The 21,720-nt window shown below is 39.2% G+C and overlaps 2 protein-coding genes across 3 annotated transcripts; one reads left to right on the plus strand and one right to left on the minus strand.

Annotated features, from left to right (window-relative positions):
• Positions 1–1,368: 1,368 nt before the first annotated feature.
• On the plus strand, positions 1,369–12,648 carry LOC146478358 (NPC intracellular cholesterol transporter 2-like). 2 transcript variants are annotated; one of them, XM_085111901.1, is made up of 5 exons: positions 1,369–1,526; positions 4,268–4,375; positions 6,193–6,368; positions 10,905–11,606; positions 11,661–12,648. In XM_085111901.1, exons 1-4 carry the CDS (start codon positions 1,442–1,444, stop codon positions 10,989–10,991), a joined length of 456 nt encoding a protein of 151 aa, XP_084968027.1. In that variant the 5' UTR covers positions 1,369–1,441; the 3' UTR covers positions 10,992–11,606; positions 11,661–12,648. The 2 variants fall into 2 exon arrangements, with proteins under 2 accessions (XP_084968027.1, XP_084968026.1); XM_085111900.1 differs by having other exon boundaries at positions 11,679–12,648.
• Positions 11,942–20,690, minus strand: LOC146478359 (zinc finger protein DPF3-like). The gene is made up of 8 exons (XM_085111898.1): positions 20,603–20,690; positions 20,231–20,493; positions 19,288–19,556; positions 18,404–18,509; positions 17,699–18,016; positions 16,587–16,699; positions 15,849–15,930; positions 11,942–14,896 (listed from the first exon to the last, which is right to left on the minus strand). The coding sequence occupies exons 1-8, from the start codon at positions 20,641–20,643 to the stop codon at positions 14,790–14,792; spliced, it is 1,299 nt and encodes a 432-aa protein (XP_084968024.1). The 5' UTR covers positions 20,644–20,690; the 3' UTR covers positions 11,942–14,789.
• Positions 20,691–21,720: the final 1,030 nt, after the last annotated feature.

Genomic DNA, 21,720 nt, shown 5'->3' on the forward strand with positions numbered 1-21,720 from the left:
CAAACATATTTTTCTTCTCAGTACGTAACTGGAACGACTAACTGATAGCGAGAAAAAGAAATAGATAAACTATGTCATTCCAGCTTACTTTTACTCCTTGCGTCAACTTCCGTTCGGCACTGATGCATAATTATCAGGTCTGAAAACGGGTATGAATTTTAGAGGTCAGGGTGTGGAAAATGGCATGTTTAGGTCTGAAATAGGGTCGGGATTTGAAGACCTGGGCGGCACACCCCCACCAGGAATTCTGAGGAGTACCCCCCCCCCCCCTCCCCAGGGCAATAATCCTAGAGGTAGCTCTGCTTCAATCCAACAAGTATAAGCAAAACACTACAAAATTTTACTAAAATGACTCAACACAACCTGTTTGGCGCTTTTCGATTGAAATGAATCAAATCGATTGCTTATTATAAAATCGTTCACAATCGATTAATGGGTCATTAATCACAAGAAAGTCAACAAACCGATTTTTATCAATTTCCGATATCATTCAATCGACTAGTATCGATTTAATTCGATTTTTATCGAGTTCGTCCTGGGCCAGGTTTAACGCTAATCCACGATTAAAGGTTAATCAAGGCTTTATAAATTTCATATCATCGCTCGCTAAAGGTAATAGTTTAAAACCCATCTGGTAAATAAGCTGACTACACTACAAGTTTATTATGCTTACCTTCTCGTGCAGCTGCAGGGCCGCGAACTGTTATAGCCTCTTGCTTGACAATTTCCGTTAAACAAGAATTAAGATCTGTTTGAAGTTTCCTTAGAGAGTAGGATAGAGACTGTAAGTTGCCATTGTTAATTTCACCAGTGTTCGAACGAACAGCGTGTTGAATTTCTACCAATTGACCGCTTCTTCTTTTTAGCACCGCACTGACTTCCATAACGTATAAAAAGTACGACTGTCGTTCCCAATCTCGTCACTCGACCCCAATGGGTAACAACCGCTGAAAATGCACCATCGTATAATCATACCATCATACATATCATCATACCTTATCATACCATATCATCTGATGATATCATACCATATCGTATCATCGTATCATCGCATCAAATGTATCATCCGTGCATCGCAACACGAACCGACACGAACCTGAGCTTTTTTGGACCCCTAAATAAAATAGACCATTTAAAGAAAAAACACGGACAAATATATATTCCAACGCCTTATTATATAAGCCCTATGTTTTCTCCTAAAACTTCCCTACCACTTTCTCTGTAATATATATATTTTTTGTACTCTTATCTTGCATTTTTGTAACGTGTGTGGTGAAATATATAAACAAAAAGAAAAAATGTTTTAGGCCCGTCACGCAACGTGTGAAGTCGTACGTCACGTAACGCAGCGCTCCCCTCGTGATTGTCATGTGACTCCGCCGATTGTCAGTTGTGCTGCCAGGAAAACTACAGCAGTAAGAACAAGAGACGGTATTTCAACATGGCCAAGTCGGTTTTCCTTGCTGTTTTGCTGTTGTGCTGTTTTGTCCTTAGCTCGTGTGAACCTGTGAAAGTCGAGGATTGTGGTAGGTTAAATTCAGAATTTGCAGATCGTAAGACCTTGTAATGGTTTCGTGACTTAGCAGAAAGATGAATCTCCTTTATTCCAGCGTTCTATAAAGTTACCGGACCAGTCGTTGAACCAAGGAAAGAAATTGATATGCATGGAAAACATTTAGTGAAAGAAAAAGTTGCTGACTAACGCAGAATTTGAGCTTAGCCGAAATCACCAAACAATTGTCAGAAATTGCAGATCGTAAGACCTTGTAATAGTTTCGTGACTTAGCAGAAAGCTGAACTTCTATAAAGTTACCGGACCAGTCTTTGAACCAAGGAAAGAAATTGATATGCATGGAAAACATTTAGTGAAAGAAAACGTTGCCGACTAACGAAAAATTTGAGCTTAGCCGAAATCACCAAACAAATTCCTACTCTTTCAGTTTCGAGGTGGATTATTGTTTGTCGGTCCAAGTAGTCATTCTATACCTGCGTGAGTCTCACGCCTGCGGACTAAAGACATCGATCTCACGCATCGAGGACAATTTCTCACGCCTGACTCACAAATCTGTTCAAGTTGTTCTTTAACACATGATTAATAACAAAAATTCAGTTCAATTTTTTCCAGAAAAAGGCGCTTAATGTTGACTTTGTGACCTAACTATGCCACAACGTGCTATCATGTTTCAGTTTGCATTTTGATTTCAAACGTCTACAATCTGTTCGAATCGGAAGTCTTCAGCAACGTTCGGAAGTCTTCGGAAAATTGTCGGAAATCTTCAAAAGTATTTGGGACGTTTTCGGAAATCCTGGAAATAAGGAGACAAAAATCTCATGCATTTGATCCAGAAAACTGCAGTACCTTTCCAGTAGGAGTAATTTGCAGAATACCCCACCACTCTGAAGCCTCCCCCCTCCCCCTAAAAGAAAAATAGTGGATAGGCTGTGAGAAAGACCACCCAGAATGAGGGTTTTGCTAAAAGGTGGCACGTGGCCCCATTTACAGTTCATGGCCCCACAGCCCATTGCACACCTCAAAGCCCATGGCCCGGGTTTTTTTTTTTTTTTTTTGTTATACACCAACTTCAAGATGAAATGAGCTGAGGTCAATGACTAATTTCAAATTATTTAGACAAGAAGTGCGAAAGATTTCATCTTTCGGAGAACTCTTTCACTTAATTACACATGTACATAATTATTGTTTCTTTCTCAGCAAATAAGCATATATTTTGCTAGAGGCCCTATCCGAGGGTGAATAAAGTTTTATTCATTTCATTCACTGCAGAATTACCGTGACAGACTGGTATAGTTCTCCAGCTAACCTAACTTAGCTTAGGTAGCTTGTAGTTAGCCTTTATGTTTGGGGTTAGGATAACTACTGTAGTAAAAAAAACAATGCTGATTGTGGCAGTCAGTCATGAGTAGTCTAGTGGTAGGGTTCCCGCTTGGACTCTTCGTTCGACTCTTCTTTCAGTGATTTCTTTTTAATTTCTAACGTAAAAAAAGTAGGAAAAAGTACCTTAATTAATGTGTGATTTATAACGTCCGCCATCTTGAAGTGGGCATGAAAAAAAAGTGCGCGGGCCATGAACTGTGAAATGGGCTGCCAGGCCATGGGCTTTGAGGTGGGCCACGGGCTGCTTTTTAGCAAAACCCCCCAGACAAAGGCATAGTCATATTTGTACAGGGAGGGGTGGTCTTCCTCACTGTGTAGCTACAATGTTTTGTAGTTGCGTAGCCGTAGCCACTATTTTGGGGGGGAAGGGCTTTTAAGTAGCGGGGTGTCTTTGGTGTTGTATAAGATATAGGTTTAGGTCTCTGCAGTTTCTGTGCAAGGTGTCGCAGAGTAGCATCAACTGTGGCCAGCTCATGCTTATGCATCATTCATTACCACTACAGTCAAACCTCTATTATCCGGACTCGTCGGGACCTCGGTAAATGGTCCGGATAATAATTAAAAATATGAATATTAATGAGATAGAAATGTAAACAGAAGGTTACAGCAAAGAAAACATCATTTTCATTGTGAAATCTACACAGCCTGTAACAAATGAGCCAATCGGATATCAGCTGAACGCATCAGGATATTTCTTTGTCTCGTCACACTCGCGAATTTTGAAAGGCGCAAAGGATAATACGCTGTTTCAACAGTCTTTTGAAAGGATTATTGGGCTTTTTGCGACTTTAAGTTTTCAAGATCACAACTAATTAATATTCATGAAAAAATTGGGACCAGAGAAAAAAGTCCGGATAATCGAATAGTCTGGATAATCGAGGTTCGACTGTACCAGCAGTCCCCCCCTCCCCCCCCTCCCCCCCACACACACGGGCAACAGGAGTTTAGTAGTTTAAACATTCTCTTTAATTGGAAGCCGTGCATACGGAGTACGCTGGGGTGTGCCAAGTTGAGGTGCTCAAGAAAGTTTGTCGAGAGAGGCGACACTGGGCAGTGTTAACCACTTATGCAAGTTAAGCAACTTTCAGGTTAACTAACAAACCTAGTAACTTTTCATGATTTTGGTGAATCTCTGTTTCACCAACCAATCAAGTGATAAATTTAAAATTCAAATGCCAGCCTAGCGGCAAGTTTGAGTTTTAATTAGCAGCCTGACAACTTTTCATGATTACATTTTTGTGAATCTCTGTTTCGCCAACTACACACATTATAAAAGTTGTAATGCCCGTCTGACGATGTTTTTGGAGGATTTTTTGTTTGTTGTGTTTTGGTTTGCTTTGCTCTGTATTTAATGTATTCAAATAACTGTCTCAGGGTCTAAATTTTCCAAGGTTGAAGAAGTGGATGTCATCCCCTGTCCTTCGCAGCCATGTGATTTGAAGAAAGGAACAAGCACCACTGTTGAAGTGAGATTCATCCCAAGTAAGGACTCAAGATTCTGTCTTGTTGGGGGAGGGGGGGAGGGGGAGGGGGAGGAATAAATCCATGGTTTAAAACCTCTCTTCTCCCTCCCTTCCCCCCCCCCCCCAAAAAAAAAAAAATGTATATTACCAGTACCTGTGGGCAACCACTCCCTTCCCCCCCTTTTAAATTGTGCAAGAATAGGAAACAAACCCTTTATAGGCCTATCACGGTTTTCGACGCCATTTTGACGAGTAGGCAAACAGGCTCGAAATAACAGTGTTTGTATGGAAATCCGATGTCAAATAATTTTCATAAAATATCGCTTCTGAAAAATTCATGAATGTGCAGTTCCAGAAAAAATCCATACCCCTCCCACAGAAGGTCATCGGAAATTCCTAGGGGGAGGGGGGTCCTAAAAGTCAAAATTTTAGAAGCAAAGTATGAAGCTAAACTGGAATTTCCTGGGGGGATGGGGGGTGCAAAACAAAAAACCTTCCGTGGGGGAAGTATGGATATTTTCTGGAACTGCTCAATTGGAAACTTTTGGAACGAGGGAAAGGATCTTAAGAAAAAAAATTGGAGGGATGTAGCTGTGCCAGAAAGCGTCCAGTCGTGTTTTGAACTTTCCATACATTACCCTGTATTTTTTTCCCGCGAACTATTTTTAGTAGCAGTTCACGGCTGGTTCGCTATTGAGACAAATGTATGGAAAGTTCTAAACACGACTGGACACTTTCTGGCACAGCTACATCCCTCCAATTTTTTTTCTTAAAATCGTTTTCCTAGTGCCAAACGTTTCCAATTCATGAATTTTTTAGAAGCGATGTTTTTTGAAAATTATTTGACATCGGATACTGTTATTTCAGAGGTGTTTGCCTACTCGTCAAAATGGCGTCGAAAACCGTGATGAGGCCTATTATAGCTGCTTTTTACCTTCTTTTTATTTGAAATCACCGTCCCTGAACTGCAGCAGTATACAAAATACAGTGCTCAGATAGCCATGAGCTAAACTATGGAATGACGATGCCATAACCTGGTATGCTTTTTATTTGGTTTTCAAGAAATGATTGTTACCATATCAATGGTAATGCAAAGCCCCAAGGTGACAGCAGTTGCAAGATATTTGTGTTTTAAAAATTATGGCTGAATTAGAGCACAGATAAGCTCTCAATTTGCATAACGTATTGAGATTATTATTTCAAAAATTCTGTTAGAATATTATTAATAACATTAATTATTATTGATAATAATTTTTTGATGTCCAAACAAGGAATCATCTTGGTTCCACCAAATAATACAGTTTAGGCACCCAAGCTGGTGTCCAGTCTTAATAGAGGACATCCACAATAACAATATTCCTTTATCTATCCATCAAAAATCTTCAAGACAAGTTTTTATGCAGCTCAGTACTAATGCTCATAGAAAATTGTTATGAATTGTACAAATATCTGTTCTGTTCTCAAACAAACTTTGTGTAATTTATACCTAGTGTATCTTCTTCCTTATGGATATGTATAGAAATTAACTATTCTTCTCATTTACCATAATGACAATATTGTAATAAGGGGCACAATATTAGTTAACCTAGATGTACCCCCCCCCCCCTACTTCCTCCTCTTTAACTGTTATAATAATTATTACAGTTAAATGGTGAAACCTATTCCCGAAAGGGGGCTTTTCAGTGATAATGAAAGAAACATATTTCAAATACAACATAACAAGGTTAAGAATCACAGCTGGCAGGAGGCAGACCAGCTGGCTATTTATAATGATACTATAATATTGTCAATGATTATTTTAATTGCTAATACAAAAATCTGCTTTGTTGGTTGCAGCGGAAAATATTACTAAAGCTGCTACTGTCATTTACGGGATAATTGGAGGTACACCTATTCCTTTCCCACCAGAGCAACCTGATGCATGTAAAGATTCGGGAATTACATGCCCAATGACTGCTGGCAAGGAATACAAATTTAAAGCTACCTTGAACGTCAAGCCGGAATACCCTGCGGTACAGTTGTACATCATAATTTTTATAAGCCCCAATATCCACATATGCATTTGTATTCTCACTGTATTTCCAATTTTAAGGAGAAAGAAAATCACATGAATGAAAAATTGAACCTACTTTGGTGGGATTTCTTTTGTAAGAGATAAAAAAAGTTTAGTTCCTTACCTTTCTCGAATGTGATTACCAGTATACCATATATTTTCCTCCAATAATAGCCAGGGGCAATTATTTCTTTTTGCACCGAAAGGGGGCGATTATTTGAGGCAGGCGATTATTTCAAATATTTCTCACAGTAGGTCGTACCCTAAATATTTCGTTTTATTATACCATGAAATCAAAAAACTAATCACATCAAAAATAAACCAAACATGGGCTTTTAAAGAGTTTCAAATTCGTTTTGTTGATTAATCAAATGTTCAATGTTAAAATCTTCGGCGTCAGAGCCTGAATCATCACTGATTACTTTTACTGGATCAGACTCCAGTTGTGAACAATTAAATGAAAGCTTGTTTGTTACCCAATATGTCAATTTTTAACTTGGAGGGCGATTATTCGAGGGACGCGATTATTTTAAATACTTTTGTCAAAGGGGGGTGATAATTTGAGGGAGGCGATTGATCAATGGACAGCTATTATCCAAGGAAATATGCTATATTCTATTTTGTTGGGGAGGTACAGTACCGCCTGGAACTATTGACCCATCGGGACTAGGGCATACCTCGTCTTTACCGCGGGTAGTGGCCGCGCGTCCACCTAGGTGAAAACACGGTCGTTCTGCGGTGAAGACGAGGTACAGTGTGCCGCGGTAAATTTGCCGCTGGCGAAAAGACGAGGCGTGCCGCGGGAAAGAACAATGGGGACTGGTTGCATTTCTAAAATAAGGGGTGGGGGGTGAGGGGTGAGGGGTGGCGGTGAGGGGTGACGGGTGGGGGTGGGGGGTAAGTTTAACAGACGTGGATCTAGACTCTCATATACTCTCATAGACTCTCCTATATGTTGACATTTGCAACCATGTTACTCTCCAAAGTCTCACAACGTTACGGCCGCACCACGTAACTCAATTTACATACATGGTGCATGTCAATACTTTGACATTTGCAACCATGTTACTCTGCCAAAGTCCCACGAAGTTACGGCTAAATCTTCAGATGATAGGCCACCCTCTTATTTTTTCAAGTAAATAACTAGAGACCTATGGCTTAATTTTCTTGAGGGGGATACAAGTCAAGATGTAATCCATGCAGGTTATTTTCACGGTATCATATTGGTGCGAGCGAAAACTGAAAAAAAATTACATAAAAATAGAAATGTCATCGTAATTGCATGCAGCAAAGGACGGAAATTTCCCCCTGTGCATCCTCGTTCAGTATAGTTCTGCTTGTAAGCACCAACATGACTACAGTGAATACCACCACTAACATGAGATTCGTTGGCTTGTGTACATTATTAAATGAATTTTTCGCGACACGTGAATTCCGAGATTTTGAAGTGTACATCGCAGCACTTGACTTTGGCCAATTTTCTAAAGGCTTGCACGGCAAGTCACTTAATTTAATTTTCGTGACTGAATTTTCCCGTTTTCACGAAATATGCAAAATTAGAAAGTGTCGCAAAAAATTTATGTGCTAAGTTTGTTTTTCGAATTGAATTGATAATTTTATCGTCAGCTGTAATTGTTTGTGCCACTGAAGTCCCAGTACACGTTACTTCAGCTTTATTTACGCACGTCCGTTAAAAATTTTAAGGACCAATCTTATCAGCGGCCAACCTCAAGCTTTACTCAGTTGGACGATTCGACCATTGAAATGCCTTAATCGGCAACGGCAAATACACTAGAGCTTATTGTCGTGAGAGTTATCTCTCGAATATAAGTGATACCAGCATATTTTAGTTACTAAAAACATGTTTGTTGTTTATTTTTATGTTCCGTTTTCTATAAATGGAACTCTGATTACAAGGAAGGGAAAAACGGAAATCTGAAATTGAAAGAAATTATATACAGAAGGCAGTGAACTTTTTTCTTTCTTTTTTCTCTGATCCTAGAGAGAATTAGAAATGAAGATTCGAAAGTAACATGCTCAAATCCCAAATACAAACGAGAAAAGGTAAAAACATTTTTTCCCTGCCCACCAAAAAACAGAAAAAAGGGGGGGGGGGGGGGGGTTGAAGGAAGGAAACTGCTTGCTAGTTAAAGTAACGATTCAACAAAACCAGTCTAGATTCCGGTTTTTCACAAGCCACTTTGGCAAATTCATAAAAGTTAATCCAGATTATTTACAGTTACAGTTGTGTTGCAGTTTTAAGATTCTGAATTAATATGAGAGTAGAGGGTTCATATCTCAAGAGCAGAACGTTTGTTTGTGTAATGACAATAACAACATTTGTAATTGTATCATGACAATAGCGACATTCAGAATTATTGACGCTTACACTTAGTATCATTGACAAACCAGCCTAACAACCGGTTTTTCGAAGGCCATATGGTAAATGATTAACCAGGGAAAGTTAATCTAGTTTATTTGTATATATAAAGTTACAGTTTTGTTACACTTTGAAGAATCAAAACCAATAATTATGACGTCAGTTGTATCATTTAGTCGATCCAAGATCCAAGATCTTACGAGTCTCAAACAAAAAAACAATACTATAAACGATAGCCACAGTTTGGGTTACTTTTATGTGTTTGTCAAACTCAATAATGTTAAGGTGGATCGCAGATCCCCATAGCTCGCGCCATGAACAAATTAAACGTACCCTCACCCCCGAACTCGTGATTTCGTGTGAGATTGCAGGATGTTCGTTTATCACGTATATGAGAGTCTAGATCCACGTCTGTTAAACTCACCCCCCACCCCCATTCCTCACCCCTCACCTCACTTTATAATCCGTAAATTTCGTGGGTCAGTTTTTTTTTCTTTTGCTTCTCCTAACTTAAAATTGAAATAACTTGGCAAAAAATACAAAGTAAACAGCAGACTAACATTCTGGAACACTGCCGTGTTGCATCAAACAGCTTGTCACGTCAGGAGTCCGACTGACAATGACCGACAATGTGTTGGAATTGCAATTGTTCGGGCGCTGAGCAGCACAAAACATGCCAAAATATTATTTGTTTTCAATTTATAAATGATTTTAAAAGGTCCGGCAAACGGAACTCCACAGACTGCTCAAGCAGTTTAAGGCCTGGGTCAAGGGCTTTTAAGAGGAAAAATGGTTTATTCTAGATAACTTTAACAAATTCAATGGCACTGAACTGAAATTTGGAAGATAAAAAGGTCTTATCATTCTGAAAATTTCTAAGCATAATAAGTAGTGCTATAGATCACGTGACATGTCACGTGATCATTTTTGTGAAAAAAGCAAAGATTTGACAGGTAGGCGACGGTTTTAAGAGATAACATCAAACAAAAACGCGTTTCTAATAAAGATTAAATATCTCCATCGCTTCACGTTTGGAATGATCGTCCATTGTTCTCCAGAAAAGAATTATCAGGGCAAAGGTCATTTTTTAGTCCACAATTCAACCTTTGATCGTTAATTTCTCCATTTTAAAAACTTAAGGACAGTCATTCCAAACGTAGAAAGTTAAATATTTAAAATTTGCTTCGGAAACACTAATTTAGTTATCTTTATAAAAAAAATTCGCCGCCATATCGCCGATTTACAAAATTCTCATTTTTTGGTCACGTGATGTGTCACGTGATCAAAATTATACGTTAAGGCAAAAGAACACATCAAGTTTAATATTCAGGGAAAATTTCATCCTGTTCTAGGCAGACAAACCGAAGATATAGGGGATCATTCATAATTTCTGAACACCCTTCAAACCCAGGCCTTAAACTGCTTGAGGTGTCGAAAATTCAAGTTTGCTTGTTTTTTCTTGAGCAAATCTGCACGCTTCAAAGCTTCGATAGTGAATATTGCACATTGTCCACAAGAAGTCGTCAAATATTTTGGATATACCGAGTTTTGAGATATTAAATCAGAATCTTCCTCAAAGGATTTTTCAAATGTGGTTGGACACTCGAAAACGGATTCTCATTTTCTTAAAATGGTTCAAGCCTTCAAAGGCCGAGAATCGTATGTGTATCGCCCATGATTGTCCTCCGTAGTTAACGTTCTTCGGTGCGATTTTGCCATTAGAAGCTGACAAACCAAAACACAAAGCAAAGGAGACAAAAGCGTATTCAAACCCTACCGCGTCTTTTCTTTACCGAGGTTTTACCTAGGTGAACTTTCCCGCGGCAACTTTGGAGCCATACCGCAACCGAACCGAGGAAAAAAACGTCCTACTGCGGGAATACCGAGGGAAACCTGCGAGTAGGTCCCGCGGCAACGACGCGGCAAATGGGTCTATAGTTCTAGGCGGTACTGTAGGGGTGAGAACTGTTCCCTTCCCCTTTTGAAATCCCAGCTCCCTCTCTTCTCCTGCCATCCATAGACCCCTAACCTGTCTCTCCCACCCCCCCCTCCCCTTCAATACATCCATTGTTTCATCAGTCATAATTTAGAAATTTCCTAATTATTCATTTTCAGATCGAACTTGTTGTCAAGTGGGAAATGACAGATCAAAATAACAATATGGTGTTCTGCTGGGAGCTGCCTGTTAAGATAGTGAATTAGGCACACTTGTGATCGGCCACACTTCCTCATCATCACCTTTAAACTGGACAACAGCCAATCATGGCACAGCATGCTTATGAAAAACCGTAAAATTCCGAAAATAAGCCCCTCCGTATAGAAGCCCCCCCCAGAAATATGAAATGCAAAAATACCTCCTATAATAAGCCCCCAGGGGCTTGTATTTGGAAATTATCCTCAATGATGAGGGAGATCTTGAAGCCACTGACGCAGAGGAAACTGATGAAGAACGATATGAGTTTTCATAGTTATCATGAACTTTAAGCCTGAACTACGTTACCGTTTTTACTGTATTTCCGTTCTTATAAAGTTTATTGCCGTTGTGTTTGAACTTGGCATTTTCAGTGCGATTAATTTGTTACGAATTTCAAGCCAGTTGCACATTCAAAAATTTTGACACAGATTTCCCTCCAAATAATTATTATAAGCCCAGCCAATCTTGAAATGCAAATTTCCCTCCTATAATAAGCTCCTCCGAATATAAGCCCCTTCCAAAAATAAGCCGCTCTAAAAGATCCTTTGAAAAATATAAGCCCCTGGGCTTATTTTCGGAATTTTACGGTATACTACACTAGCCAACGGCAAAGCTTAAGATCAGTAGAGAGAGAGAGAGAGAGAGAGAGAGAGAGAGAGAGAGAGAGAGAGAGAGAGAGAGAGAGAGAGAGAGAGAGAGAGAGAGAGAGAGGAAAGGATCATTCATTTTCCCCATCATTTGTTATTTTGATGTGGGTTTTTATATTGTATTTACAAACATGGATCAGGATGTGTTCAAATTATTGTACCAGATCCAGTTGGGATCTATGGCAAAGTTTGTGTGAAATTGGCCTTTTGTTCACAGTGAGTCTAGGTGCCCATCTGTACAAATTTTGCATTTGCTCCATAAAATGGTACAGCTTTGGATGCAAACCAGTATCAAACCGGTGTATATTTAGTTGCCTACCATAATGACTGTGTTTAAGCAGCACTCATAGATATAAGTTATAGTCCCAAAGATCCTTGAAGCTCGATTTTTCAAAAACAAAAGTGAAAACTTGTTGCTATATTTTTTACCCCACACTAGGCAATTTACAACCTGCAGAAAGAGTCGCATCCACTATTCTGAGCCCAAAATTGAAGCCGAAAGGTGTAGTTTATACACAAGTTTTAAATGGTACTTGTATGGTATTCAACCACGTAAATTTGCAAATTTCGTGACAGATCTACACTGGACCACTGCCATATAGATCTGTGTAAGTTTCTGCTCTATGAATAATGAATCTTATTTTGTTACTTTCTCTTTACTATCCCAGCTTTGCTGCTCAGTTTTACTGAGATCTTTTCATTATTTCACTACACAAAAAATATTTCTAAAAAGTCAAGTAAAAAATTAAATTAATTAATAATTATTGATTAGATTTTCAGGTTTTGAATTTATATTTTTTTTTTTCAGCAAAAATTGAAAAGACTTAGTGCATTAAGTTCACTTTTTCATGTGATTAAACCACGTTTTGTTTGTTAAACTCAAAGTACATGTACGATTCAGGTGATGTTAACAGATAACTTTATTGTTATAAATTAAATTAATATGAAGCATTATAAATTAAGTGTTAACATGTAACCTGTTGGCTAGTACATATAAAATGTTTGTAGAGAAACTGCATCAGTGTGTTGACCGATGACTTTGACTCAAACTCCAAAAATAATGTCTCTTGTTGTCGTATGTGTCTATCCTTCTAGTGATCCCATAAAATTATTTTTCCAATGGCTTGAAATGCAGCATTTTGCCACATAACTACAGGCAGTTTAATTGTTTTGTATACATGCCATGAGATTTTTATCCTAAGAGTTCCAGGATTTTCGGAAACGACACAACTGTATCAAAGATTTCAGAAGACTTCCGAAGACTCTTGAAGATTTCTGAAGACCTTCCAAATAATTCTGGAGTTCTCAAGACAATGAGTATGCTCCATACGGACCTTCAAAAATCGGAAATTTCAGGGAAAGTATCGTCATTTACTCATTTACAAAAGATTGGACTTTTCGTTTCTCACATTGGTTTGAGTTTTCATATTTTTGGAAAGTGTGTCAGTTAAGGCTGTAATAGTTCACATTTTTCAACCAGGCATGAAAAATTGGTCCGTAAACGTGAGCTGGTGTGAGTTTGAAGTTTTCAACCTGCAGGTGTGAGAGTTGTAATGTTTGAAACACGAGCAGCAGTGTTTTATCGGGATTTGCCCCACGTGGTTTTAGACCCAATAAAACACGTGCTGCGAGTTTTTTGAATGGCTTCAAAATCATTCCTGGAAAAGCGTGTGCCAAGAGAGTTCATAACAATGATGCTTTTGTGAACGTTAGAAATTAGCATACAAGAAAAATATTAAACACCGCATACTAATAAGGAGGAGGTTTTATCGGGTTTTAAAACCACTGCACATGATGTTTTATCGACCATTTGATAGGTCAATGGGCTTATGAATTATTAATGAGTTTTTGAATTCAGGTAAAGGTGAGCCTGCAGAACTGGCATAATTTTTTTGTGGCTCTCCACACTCCTCTCATTCATCATTCTTGCTACAGAAAAACAAACAAATATTGATTCAAGTGAATCCTCTGGTTTCAAAAATAATGAAAATAGTGAGACAAACTTTATGTGCCAACTTTAGTCTTGGAGAACACATTTATGTGAAAAAAAAAAGTGCTTTGAAAGTCTACCAATTGACGAAACTGGAACCAGGGGTGCATTAAATTTATTTATTTATTTTTATTTTTATTTTTATTTTTTTCAAATAAAGTATTGAATGGACACATAACATTTACTAATAACAGGGAATATTTGAATTTCCTAGGCCTTATCCACCTTGTCTCATATCACTGCAGTCAACTTCTGCAATGTTATTGAATTAACCATTAGCCAAATCTTTTCCCACAGTCTGTTTTCTTGTAGCTGGTTTTCATTTACTTGTATAAAGAACCCCCAATATGATGATCACATTTGCCTCGGCACTGTCACTGTTGTATCAGGGCCCCACCGTATTTTGAACTGATATTAAACACAAATAAGGTGTAGTATAAAAGGTACTGCTGAGCTGCTCCTACTTTCACAGTGTAGTCATGGAGACAAAGAAGTGTAGGATCAAATGGCTCGGCCACATTCTAAGAATGCTGGAGTTAAAATAATATTGTATAGACTGTTCACCATCCCCTATTTTTCCGTGGGATTATCGAGACTCGTACGCTTTGATCAAACTCCTGCCATCTTGGTTTAACGGCAAAGGCAACCTGGGGAGAGTGTCTAAACTACTGAGGGGAGCTCCTCCCCTACTCAACGTACCCTGACTAGGGCCCCCCTTGGTAGTTTAGGCACTCTATCCAGGTTGTGCTCGCCTTTACAAACTGATGGTGGGAGTTTGAAGTTTACGAGTCTCAAACATCCCACAGAAAAATAGGGGACTGTGAGCAGTCTAAATATTGTATCACATTTATGTTTGTAAATCGCTGTCACTGCATAGTGTTTTTCAAAATTCTGTCAAGTTATTATTGTCCTGAAGACAGATGCAATATATGGACAGTCTGATACAGGTTTGTTCTACATTTACATACAAGGATTATACAATGTGAAGTTCTCTTTAACTGCTGTTATCTCCAACCTTTTCCCAGCTGAACATGACGAGTCTCTACTATAAAATGAATTTTGGTATCTGTAGAAACTGTCCTATAAGTTTAAAAAGAATGGTCTTGGTTTGAGAACAACTGCTGTCACTGTGCAAAGGCTATGGCAATCCATGGACTGTACATGGCATTCTAAAAGCTCCCTGGAAATTCTTCCATCTTTGGAGTTAGCATCAGATGACTGGGATGTACAGGGGCTGAAATAACAGCATTTGCACACAATGCACACATCCAGTGACCTGGAAAAAAGCAGCGGGAAATAAAAAATTATTATGACTCGATTTTTATAGACTGAAACTTGTTAAACTGGTCCTGACCACAGATGTCAGGCCATCATAATATTATGGCTCTCTTCTCCACAAAGGCTCCTTCATAAAAAAAGGAAGGCAATGGGGAGAAAAATTTCCAAACGAAACAATAGGTCATTGGTTGGGAACAATGGATATCCCACAGAAAACAATGGGAGCTACAGTACTAGGGGACCAACGAAAATAGAGGTCTGGAAGAGGTACTGTACTATCCAAATAAAAGGGGGCGCAGGGGACGTCCCCCACACTCCTCCTTATTTCAGTCTCTCCAGACTGTCCCTTAATTGTCTCTGGTCAAGTGCAAAAGAGGCCTCCACAGAGGACTAGAGATATTATGGCCAGCCTTTATGTACCCAGCTCCTTAATTTGGGGGGTTTCATTGTAAAGGACTTGCAGGCACTGGGCAAATTGGCCGTCTGTGAAGTTATGACTTCGCCAGGCTGCATAATTATAACATCACAAAAAGCTTTTTCAATAAAAGACCATAATAATTATTATATCCAAGTTACTTTTCTTGTCCAAGTGCATAAAACTCTTGCCCAGCTGTTTAAGTTCTTAATGAAACCTCTGTCAATAATAAATTTTTTTTATTATGATTAATTTTGGAAGTCATGGGTCAACCATATTCCTATAACCACTTCTTATATAGTACTTGTATCTCAATTTATATGAAAGTCATTTGATGATTGGTATTACCATGTATGATAATAATTATTAGTGAAGGGACATATAAATTACCCAACACTACACAGTGCAATGTTTTAGCGAGAGCTGTGCAACTGTGTCTTGCAGAAGCCAGCTGTTAAAACAAAAATGCACTTTTGAAACTTCATCAAAATTTTTAAAAATGTTATCTTACGGGAAATACGTCTACACAGCATACCTTCTGGTGGTTTCTCCATGGGTGGTTTTAGACAGTACATGTGGTATCCTCTGTCACAATCATCACAGAACAGTAACTGGTCCTGGGGCACAAAAAAAAATTAATCACGAGAAATGTCACATTGTAGGCATCACAAAACAATAGGGAAATTTAGCAGCGGTGGAGGCAGCGAGTACTCCACTATTAAAATGAATTCGCCTTTTTTCAAACATTGTCGCAATTATTCCAACTTGCTTTTAATGTCATATGTAGGCGAAATTTTCTGGAGATGAATTCTTGGAGACCGCACCCAAGTTTAGAAAGAGAAAGAAAAATTCTTTGCCATGTGTTTATGTCTTCTATAAAATGTGCCATCAGAATGTACCAAAAAGTGTAATGCACGTGCAGAGTTGTCGTTTTGATTACAAAACCTATTGCTTTTTTGACATTCTCAATGTCGTCGCTGTCGTGTTGCTAAAACTCCCTAACGACAGAAAACACCTCAATGAATGTAGCTCTCAGGAAAGATTGCATGATAAATCAAAAGGGAGTCTGAAAGGGAGGCTAATCTTGCATGTAAGCAGAACACTGGAGAAATCAAAGCCAAGTGGATACAAGTAGAATCTGCTATATCCTTCTTGCTTATACATACACAACCATGCACATCACCTTAGCATCAAGAAGATGGGTCACTTGTGTGAGATGTCTAATTTGAAACTTTGATTCAATGTAAATTTCTGCTCGATAGAAGAAACTTACATCATTATCTGAAGTTCCACAAAGCGTACAGGACTTGCATTCAATGCATTGCCATTTGTATTTTTTGACACTTTCTGTCAACTTGCCAGTAAACTGAAGGCAGGTGGGATGACCTAAGCAAGGGATAAAAACATTTAGTACTTTCATGTGGTAGTTGTGCTGTACATCAAGGTGGCTCTAACTTTTGAATCGCTGTGGATGACATCTTAAGTATGACCATTTATAATAATTATAATAATTATTGAAAGGGTGCATGGAATAAAGCCCTAAGTGACTTTTGATGTAAGGTCAAATTCTCCTTTTGCTCCACAAGCGATAACAAGGCAATTTGGCCGACGAGAATCTGGCAATTTATCAGAAGACACTTAAAGCTTTTTTTCAGGCACCCCTTCAATTCCAAATAATTATTCAAAGTTATTGATAGAGCAGATGTGGTGTTTTCATGTGGGATGGTTAATTTTTGTTCAGAACATTGTGGTTTGAGTTCTAAATTATTTAACTTTTGACTTTGTGGATGAAATCTTACATAGTGCAAACATTCAAATGAGGGCTATTAAGCACTGCTTTCCTGTGCTGCACAATGTGACTCTAACTTAAAAGTCTGTGCATGAAATCCTAAAATGACAGCTCATGAATGGAACAACTGTATTTCATTCCTGTGAGACTGTTTGCAAAGTACAGTGTAAAAAAAATTCCCAAAGCTTTTGTGTTAGTACAAGCACTTCCCTTTAGTGCTAACTTGGTCATTTTTTTTGTTTTTGTTTTTTTGGCATCTTTAGCATGTAAGCAATATGTACCCAGGGGGCAAAGAGATGAAAAATTTGAAGGGTCTCAGTTTTCTGTGAAAAAGGAAAACTAGACTAAGACCTCAGTTAAAAAAAAAAAAAACAGTTTTAAATAAAGAAATTAAGGGGATCTTTAGTTCCTTCTGCAAAAACAAGATAGTGTTATCAAATAAAATGCTCCTTTTGACACAGAAGGAAAAAGAGAAGAAACAACAAAAGAGAGTCTTACACTAAGACCCTGGTCAAAAAAGATGAAATATCTTAGATATTGGTGTTAGGTCTTAGTTTTGGGGGCTCTTAAGTTTTGCAACAACCCAAACAATGTACCTGATCTGCCACAGTCAGCACACGACAACAACTCCTCAGGGTGCCCGGTTTTCTTGTTCTCAAACACGTCACCCAAACAGAAGTCACAGTAGTTGTTTGGAGACACATCAGCGCCTGAGACCTTCTTGGGACGGCCTGGACCCCTCGGCTGCGGCGGCGAAGGAACCTTTGGTGACTCTACTGGGATGCTGACTGCGGGAGTTGGGGGGTGAGATATGATGGGCTCCTCATGGTGCATCGCACCTGTGTCCTGGTCATGGTTGTAGTGGGTGTAATGGTACTTCAATCCAGGGCCATTCTTGTAGCGCCTTCCACAAACTTATAGAACAGAATGCAAAACAAATATTTACACAAAAGGCAGAGAGATTATTTAACATTGCAGTTACATGTATACAATTTAAGCAGTTCTTAGATTAGAAGCATGCAAGCCTGGCTAAAAAAAGTTCAGTCTTGAATAGGATTTAAATCCATGACCTCTGAGATAGACTGTACCAGTGCAGTGCTCTACCAGCTGAGTTACACTTGCCAACTGAGAGCTTGTGATCTTGTTATATGTGGTGATGAATAGACAGAGACAATGAAAAATGATATGTAAAATATATGAAATTTATAACACATACAGAACCATGGATGAAATATTCTGATTGTATTTTACATTGATCAGTAAAAGTGAGAATCAAATGAATGTTTATCAGAATGACTTACTCTCGCAGGCATATGGCTTTTTCCTTTCCTCTGGGTCCATCCTGGCTAACTCCTCTTTGGAGATATTCCTCACTTGTAGGAGACCAGGCATCTGAGGCATGGTCTTCTACAAAATGAAAACAAGAGTCAAAATAATGATGATAGAGCCAAACTGAATGTGGTATAGCCTGTGCTGCATCTAGGGACAGGCTAAACCTGGCACAGAGCCTGAAAAATAAATTATCCACTGGTCTGATACAGCGTACCAGGGGTTTGGGAAATTTGTAGCAAACAAGCAAACTAAGCCACCTACTGTCTTGATGGAAGTTCAGTGCCTAAATTGGCTAACATGAGTTTTAACGAAAACTATATGTTACACTCTGCTACTGAACTGTCAATATGGCAGCTTTAAAGGGAAGTGGTCAAAACTACTATACACGAACAGGACCCACTAAACCCCAAAATTGATGGTGGCCTCTGCCTGCACCCCCTTCCTCAACCTCAAAAGATGGTGTCTTTATTGCATAGCCACCCCTCTATCCAGGAGTTAAAAATGACAGTGAGATTCAAACCTCGCCTTTCTTATTTATCTATCAGTGTTGACTCTTGCCAGCTGAATTTTTCTGTGTCAACTCAAATTTTAAAGCCAAAAACATTTTGTCGGTAATGTTCACTAGATAGGTGGTGTCTTTAATAACCACCCTACCCCAGACAAGGTCATTCCTCTTTGAACAAACTTGTTATGACCAGTCCCCTAAGAAAGAACTGTACATTGTTAATCTCTAGAGGAAGAAAGCTTTGCTTTCTAGTTTATGCCAGCCCTCATGTATCTATGTTCTCCACGTGTTCATGTAAATTTACAGACAAATTTATAATAGAAGTGCAAGTATATCTCAGCCTCTTACTTGCACATGAACTTGCCCTTCTGGGAATGTTCCAACATGGTGGATCTTCTTGCCTCGTGGTCGGCCCCTGCTAATAGGCCTCTTCTTACCAAGTAAAAGTTCTTCATCATCAGTGGAGATTGCACCACCATCGACTGGTGTATCTTCCTCATCTTCGCTGTCTCCAACCCTAATTTCATCTGTAGCTGATTCCTTTGGGTACTCTGATTCAGATTCCTCAATAATGGCTCCTTCGGTTTCCATGGTTTCAAAATTGTCAGTGTTTTGCTCTAAAGCACAGATAGAATACACCAAGAAAGTATGTATTAAGTATAAAGTATATGTATAAACTTAATTTAACGTGGTGCTTATGTTGCAGTTTAAAATGAATTTCAGGTTAAAATGATTTGAACCTTCTTTGATTTTTATTCTCCTTTGTCTACTAGTCATTAGAGACCTTTAGATTCTAGTACGAGTACGAGTACGACTACGAGTTTCTCCAATAAACAAAGAGTGCACGCGCGTGAACCAGTGTCATTTTGGCGGGAAAACGAGATAGCTGTCGTCATTTTACTACGAGTTTTTGTGAGAATCTCGTGGTGGCGAAAACGAGTCGTCGAAACGTAGGTGATCTCGTCTTTTTGGAAACACGAAAAGGCTTAACTATCATCATTCAAACCAACTGCGTCAAGTTCGTCGTTCGTAAAGAGTGAAATGAAACTTTCTGTGATATATCAGTTCTTAGTACTTCGCTAAAAACTCGAAGTCAAATCTCGTAGTCGTCCTCGTACTCGTACTAGAATCTAAAGGTCTCTATTATCATATTTTGGAAACAAAGAACATTTAGCACAAGACACACTCGTCCGTAGCTACCTGGTCCGGTTATAGGAACGGGCCTATGGATTGCACATGAAAATAATGCCGTAGAAAGACATTCCCCTCCCAACTCCGACAGACATTTTACCTTCAACTTCAGCGGCCTTCACTTCAATGGTCGGCCGCTCCGTAGGAGGAGGCCGTTTCTTCTTCCTCCATCTCTTCGCTGGGTAACTGTAAATGTAATGTGGTGTTTGACCCGGCCGACGCTCTAGCTTGCTGATCCACAAGTTGCAGTTGTTCATTGCGATCCCTGTTTGAGCGTCGATGAATGGAATACGAAGCCGTCTTTCGAAGCGGAGACGAGAATTGAAAGCTGACACATTCTCCAAAGCGTCTTTGTATACTTCCCTGAAAACAACAGAGCATTATTGAAGTTCCTTATGCTTTCAGATTTTACCACGGCTGAGATTTAGTGGCAGTATTATAAAGAATCGGTGAAAACAAAATGAATACAAACTGTGGATCTCTTGGTTCGCGATAGACCACGCGAGTCGCCATCTTTTTTTCGTATTGTTAGCTGGGTAACCTGGCATATGTTTGGACATGCTTTGTAACCTAGCAAATATGAATAGCGCGGAACAACAACAACAACAACAACAACAAAATTTGCGAGCGACATTATAGTAAAATCGCGCTTGATTGCAGGTTCTTTCAAAATATAAACTTATACTGTTCCACGGAAGATCTCGTGATTGTCAGAGATGGCAACCGCTGGGTCCAGTTGTTCAAAGCCCAACTGAGCTAATCCAGGTTTACAGAGGGTAAGCGCGATTGATTTTGCCGGCGGATTCGATCCAATAACGAATAACCAATAACGATTTTTCACCAAAAGATGTTTGTTATGGTTGCCGAATTTTTAAAACGAGGAGTTCGAGCTGGCACTCAATCCGCGGGAAGTACGACAATGGCCGTTTTAATACTGCAGAAGCATAATGTGTCTAAGATGAACTTGGGCGAACAAATGACACTGTTAGTGCCTCGGGCTTAGCTTCCCACGCAGCCACTCTTTTGGCTCGTCACGCAATCTTTCCTCCCCCGTTGGGGAGGTGGGATTGCGTGACGAGACAAAACTGAGCTTCAGCGAGGGAGGCTACCTCTGGCTAAGCTTCTAGACGACACACGATGGATGGAATTTCTAGACGAAGTTTTTTGTTGTTGTCGTTGTTGTTGGTTTTTTGTTTGTTTGTTTGTTTGTTTGTTTGTGTGTCTTGAGCATTACGGAGGATAGTTCACCCGGTTGTGTTGTCTCTCGCTTGTTCCCGTCTTTACACTAGACGAACTACGACACGTACCACCAGAAGCACTGGTACAAATGCCGCACCGCGCCCAAGCTCGTCCCAGACACATTATGCGTTTCTAGAACAAAAAAGGCCATGAAGTGCAGTAAAATGTTTCAGTCAGTGAGTGAAATATTAGTCAAGATTTGAACTAAAACAATTGAAGGACTCCCGCTATTTATAACCGACCTCTGATATTGCATTTGAGGTCACTTTTTTGTTTCAGTTGGCTCCCATTTGCGTGATTTTCTGCTTCTGTCCGACCTTCAAGAACGTCGCCCAAGGGGGTTTCCGTTTT

This window comes from Pavona decussata, unplaced genomic scaffold, assembly GCF_977016875.1.
Source record: "Pavona decussata unplaced genomic scaffold, jaPavDecu1.1 SCAFFOLD_64, whole genome shotgun sequence".
Taxonomy (NCBI): Eukaryota; Metazoa; Cnidaria; class Anthozoa; order Scleractinia; family Agariciidae; genus Pavona; species Pavona decussata.

What these genes read in the sequence shown, in the direction of transcription:
- LOC146478359 (XM_085111898.1), bottom strand. Translation starts at nt 20,643, where the DNA reads ATGGCGACTCGCGTGGTCTATCGCGAACCAAGAGATCCACA. An exon ending in TGCTGACTGTGGCAGATCAG is followed by an intron (nt 16,700 to 17,698) that starts GTACATTGTTTG and finishes TCCCTTGCTTAG; the next exon opens with GTCATCCCACCTGCCTTCAG. An exon ending in CATGGAGAAACCACCAGAAG is followed by an intron (nt 14,897 to 15,848) that starts GTATGCTGTGTA and finishes GCTTTTTTCCAG; the next exon opens with GTCACTGGATGTGTGCATTG.
- LOC146478358 (XM_085111901.1), top strand. Translation starts at nt 1,442, where the DNA reads ATGGCCAAGTCGGTTTTCCTTGCTGTTTTGCTGTTGTGCTGTTTTGTC. An exon ending in TGTGAAAGTCGAGGATTGTG is followed by an intron (nt 1,527 to 4,267) that starts GTAGGTTAAATT and finishes TAACTGTCTCAG; the next exon opens with GGTCTAAATTTTCCAAGGTT. An exon ending in TGAAGTGAGATTCATCCCAA is followed by an intron (nt 4,376 to 6,192) that starts GTAAGGACTCAA and finishes TGTTGGTTGCAG; the next exon opens with CGGAAAATATTACTAAAGCT.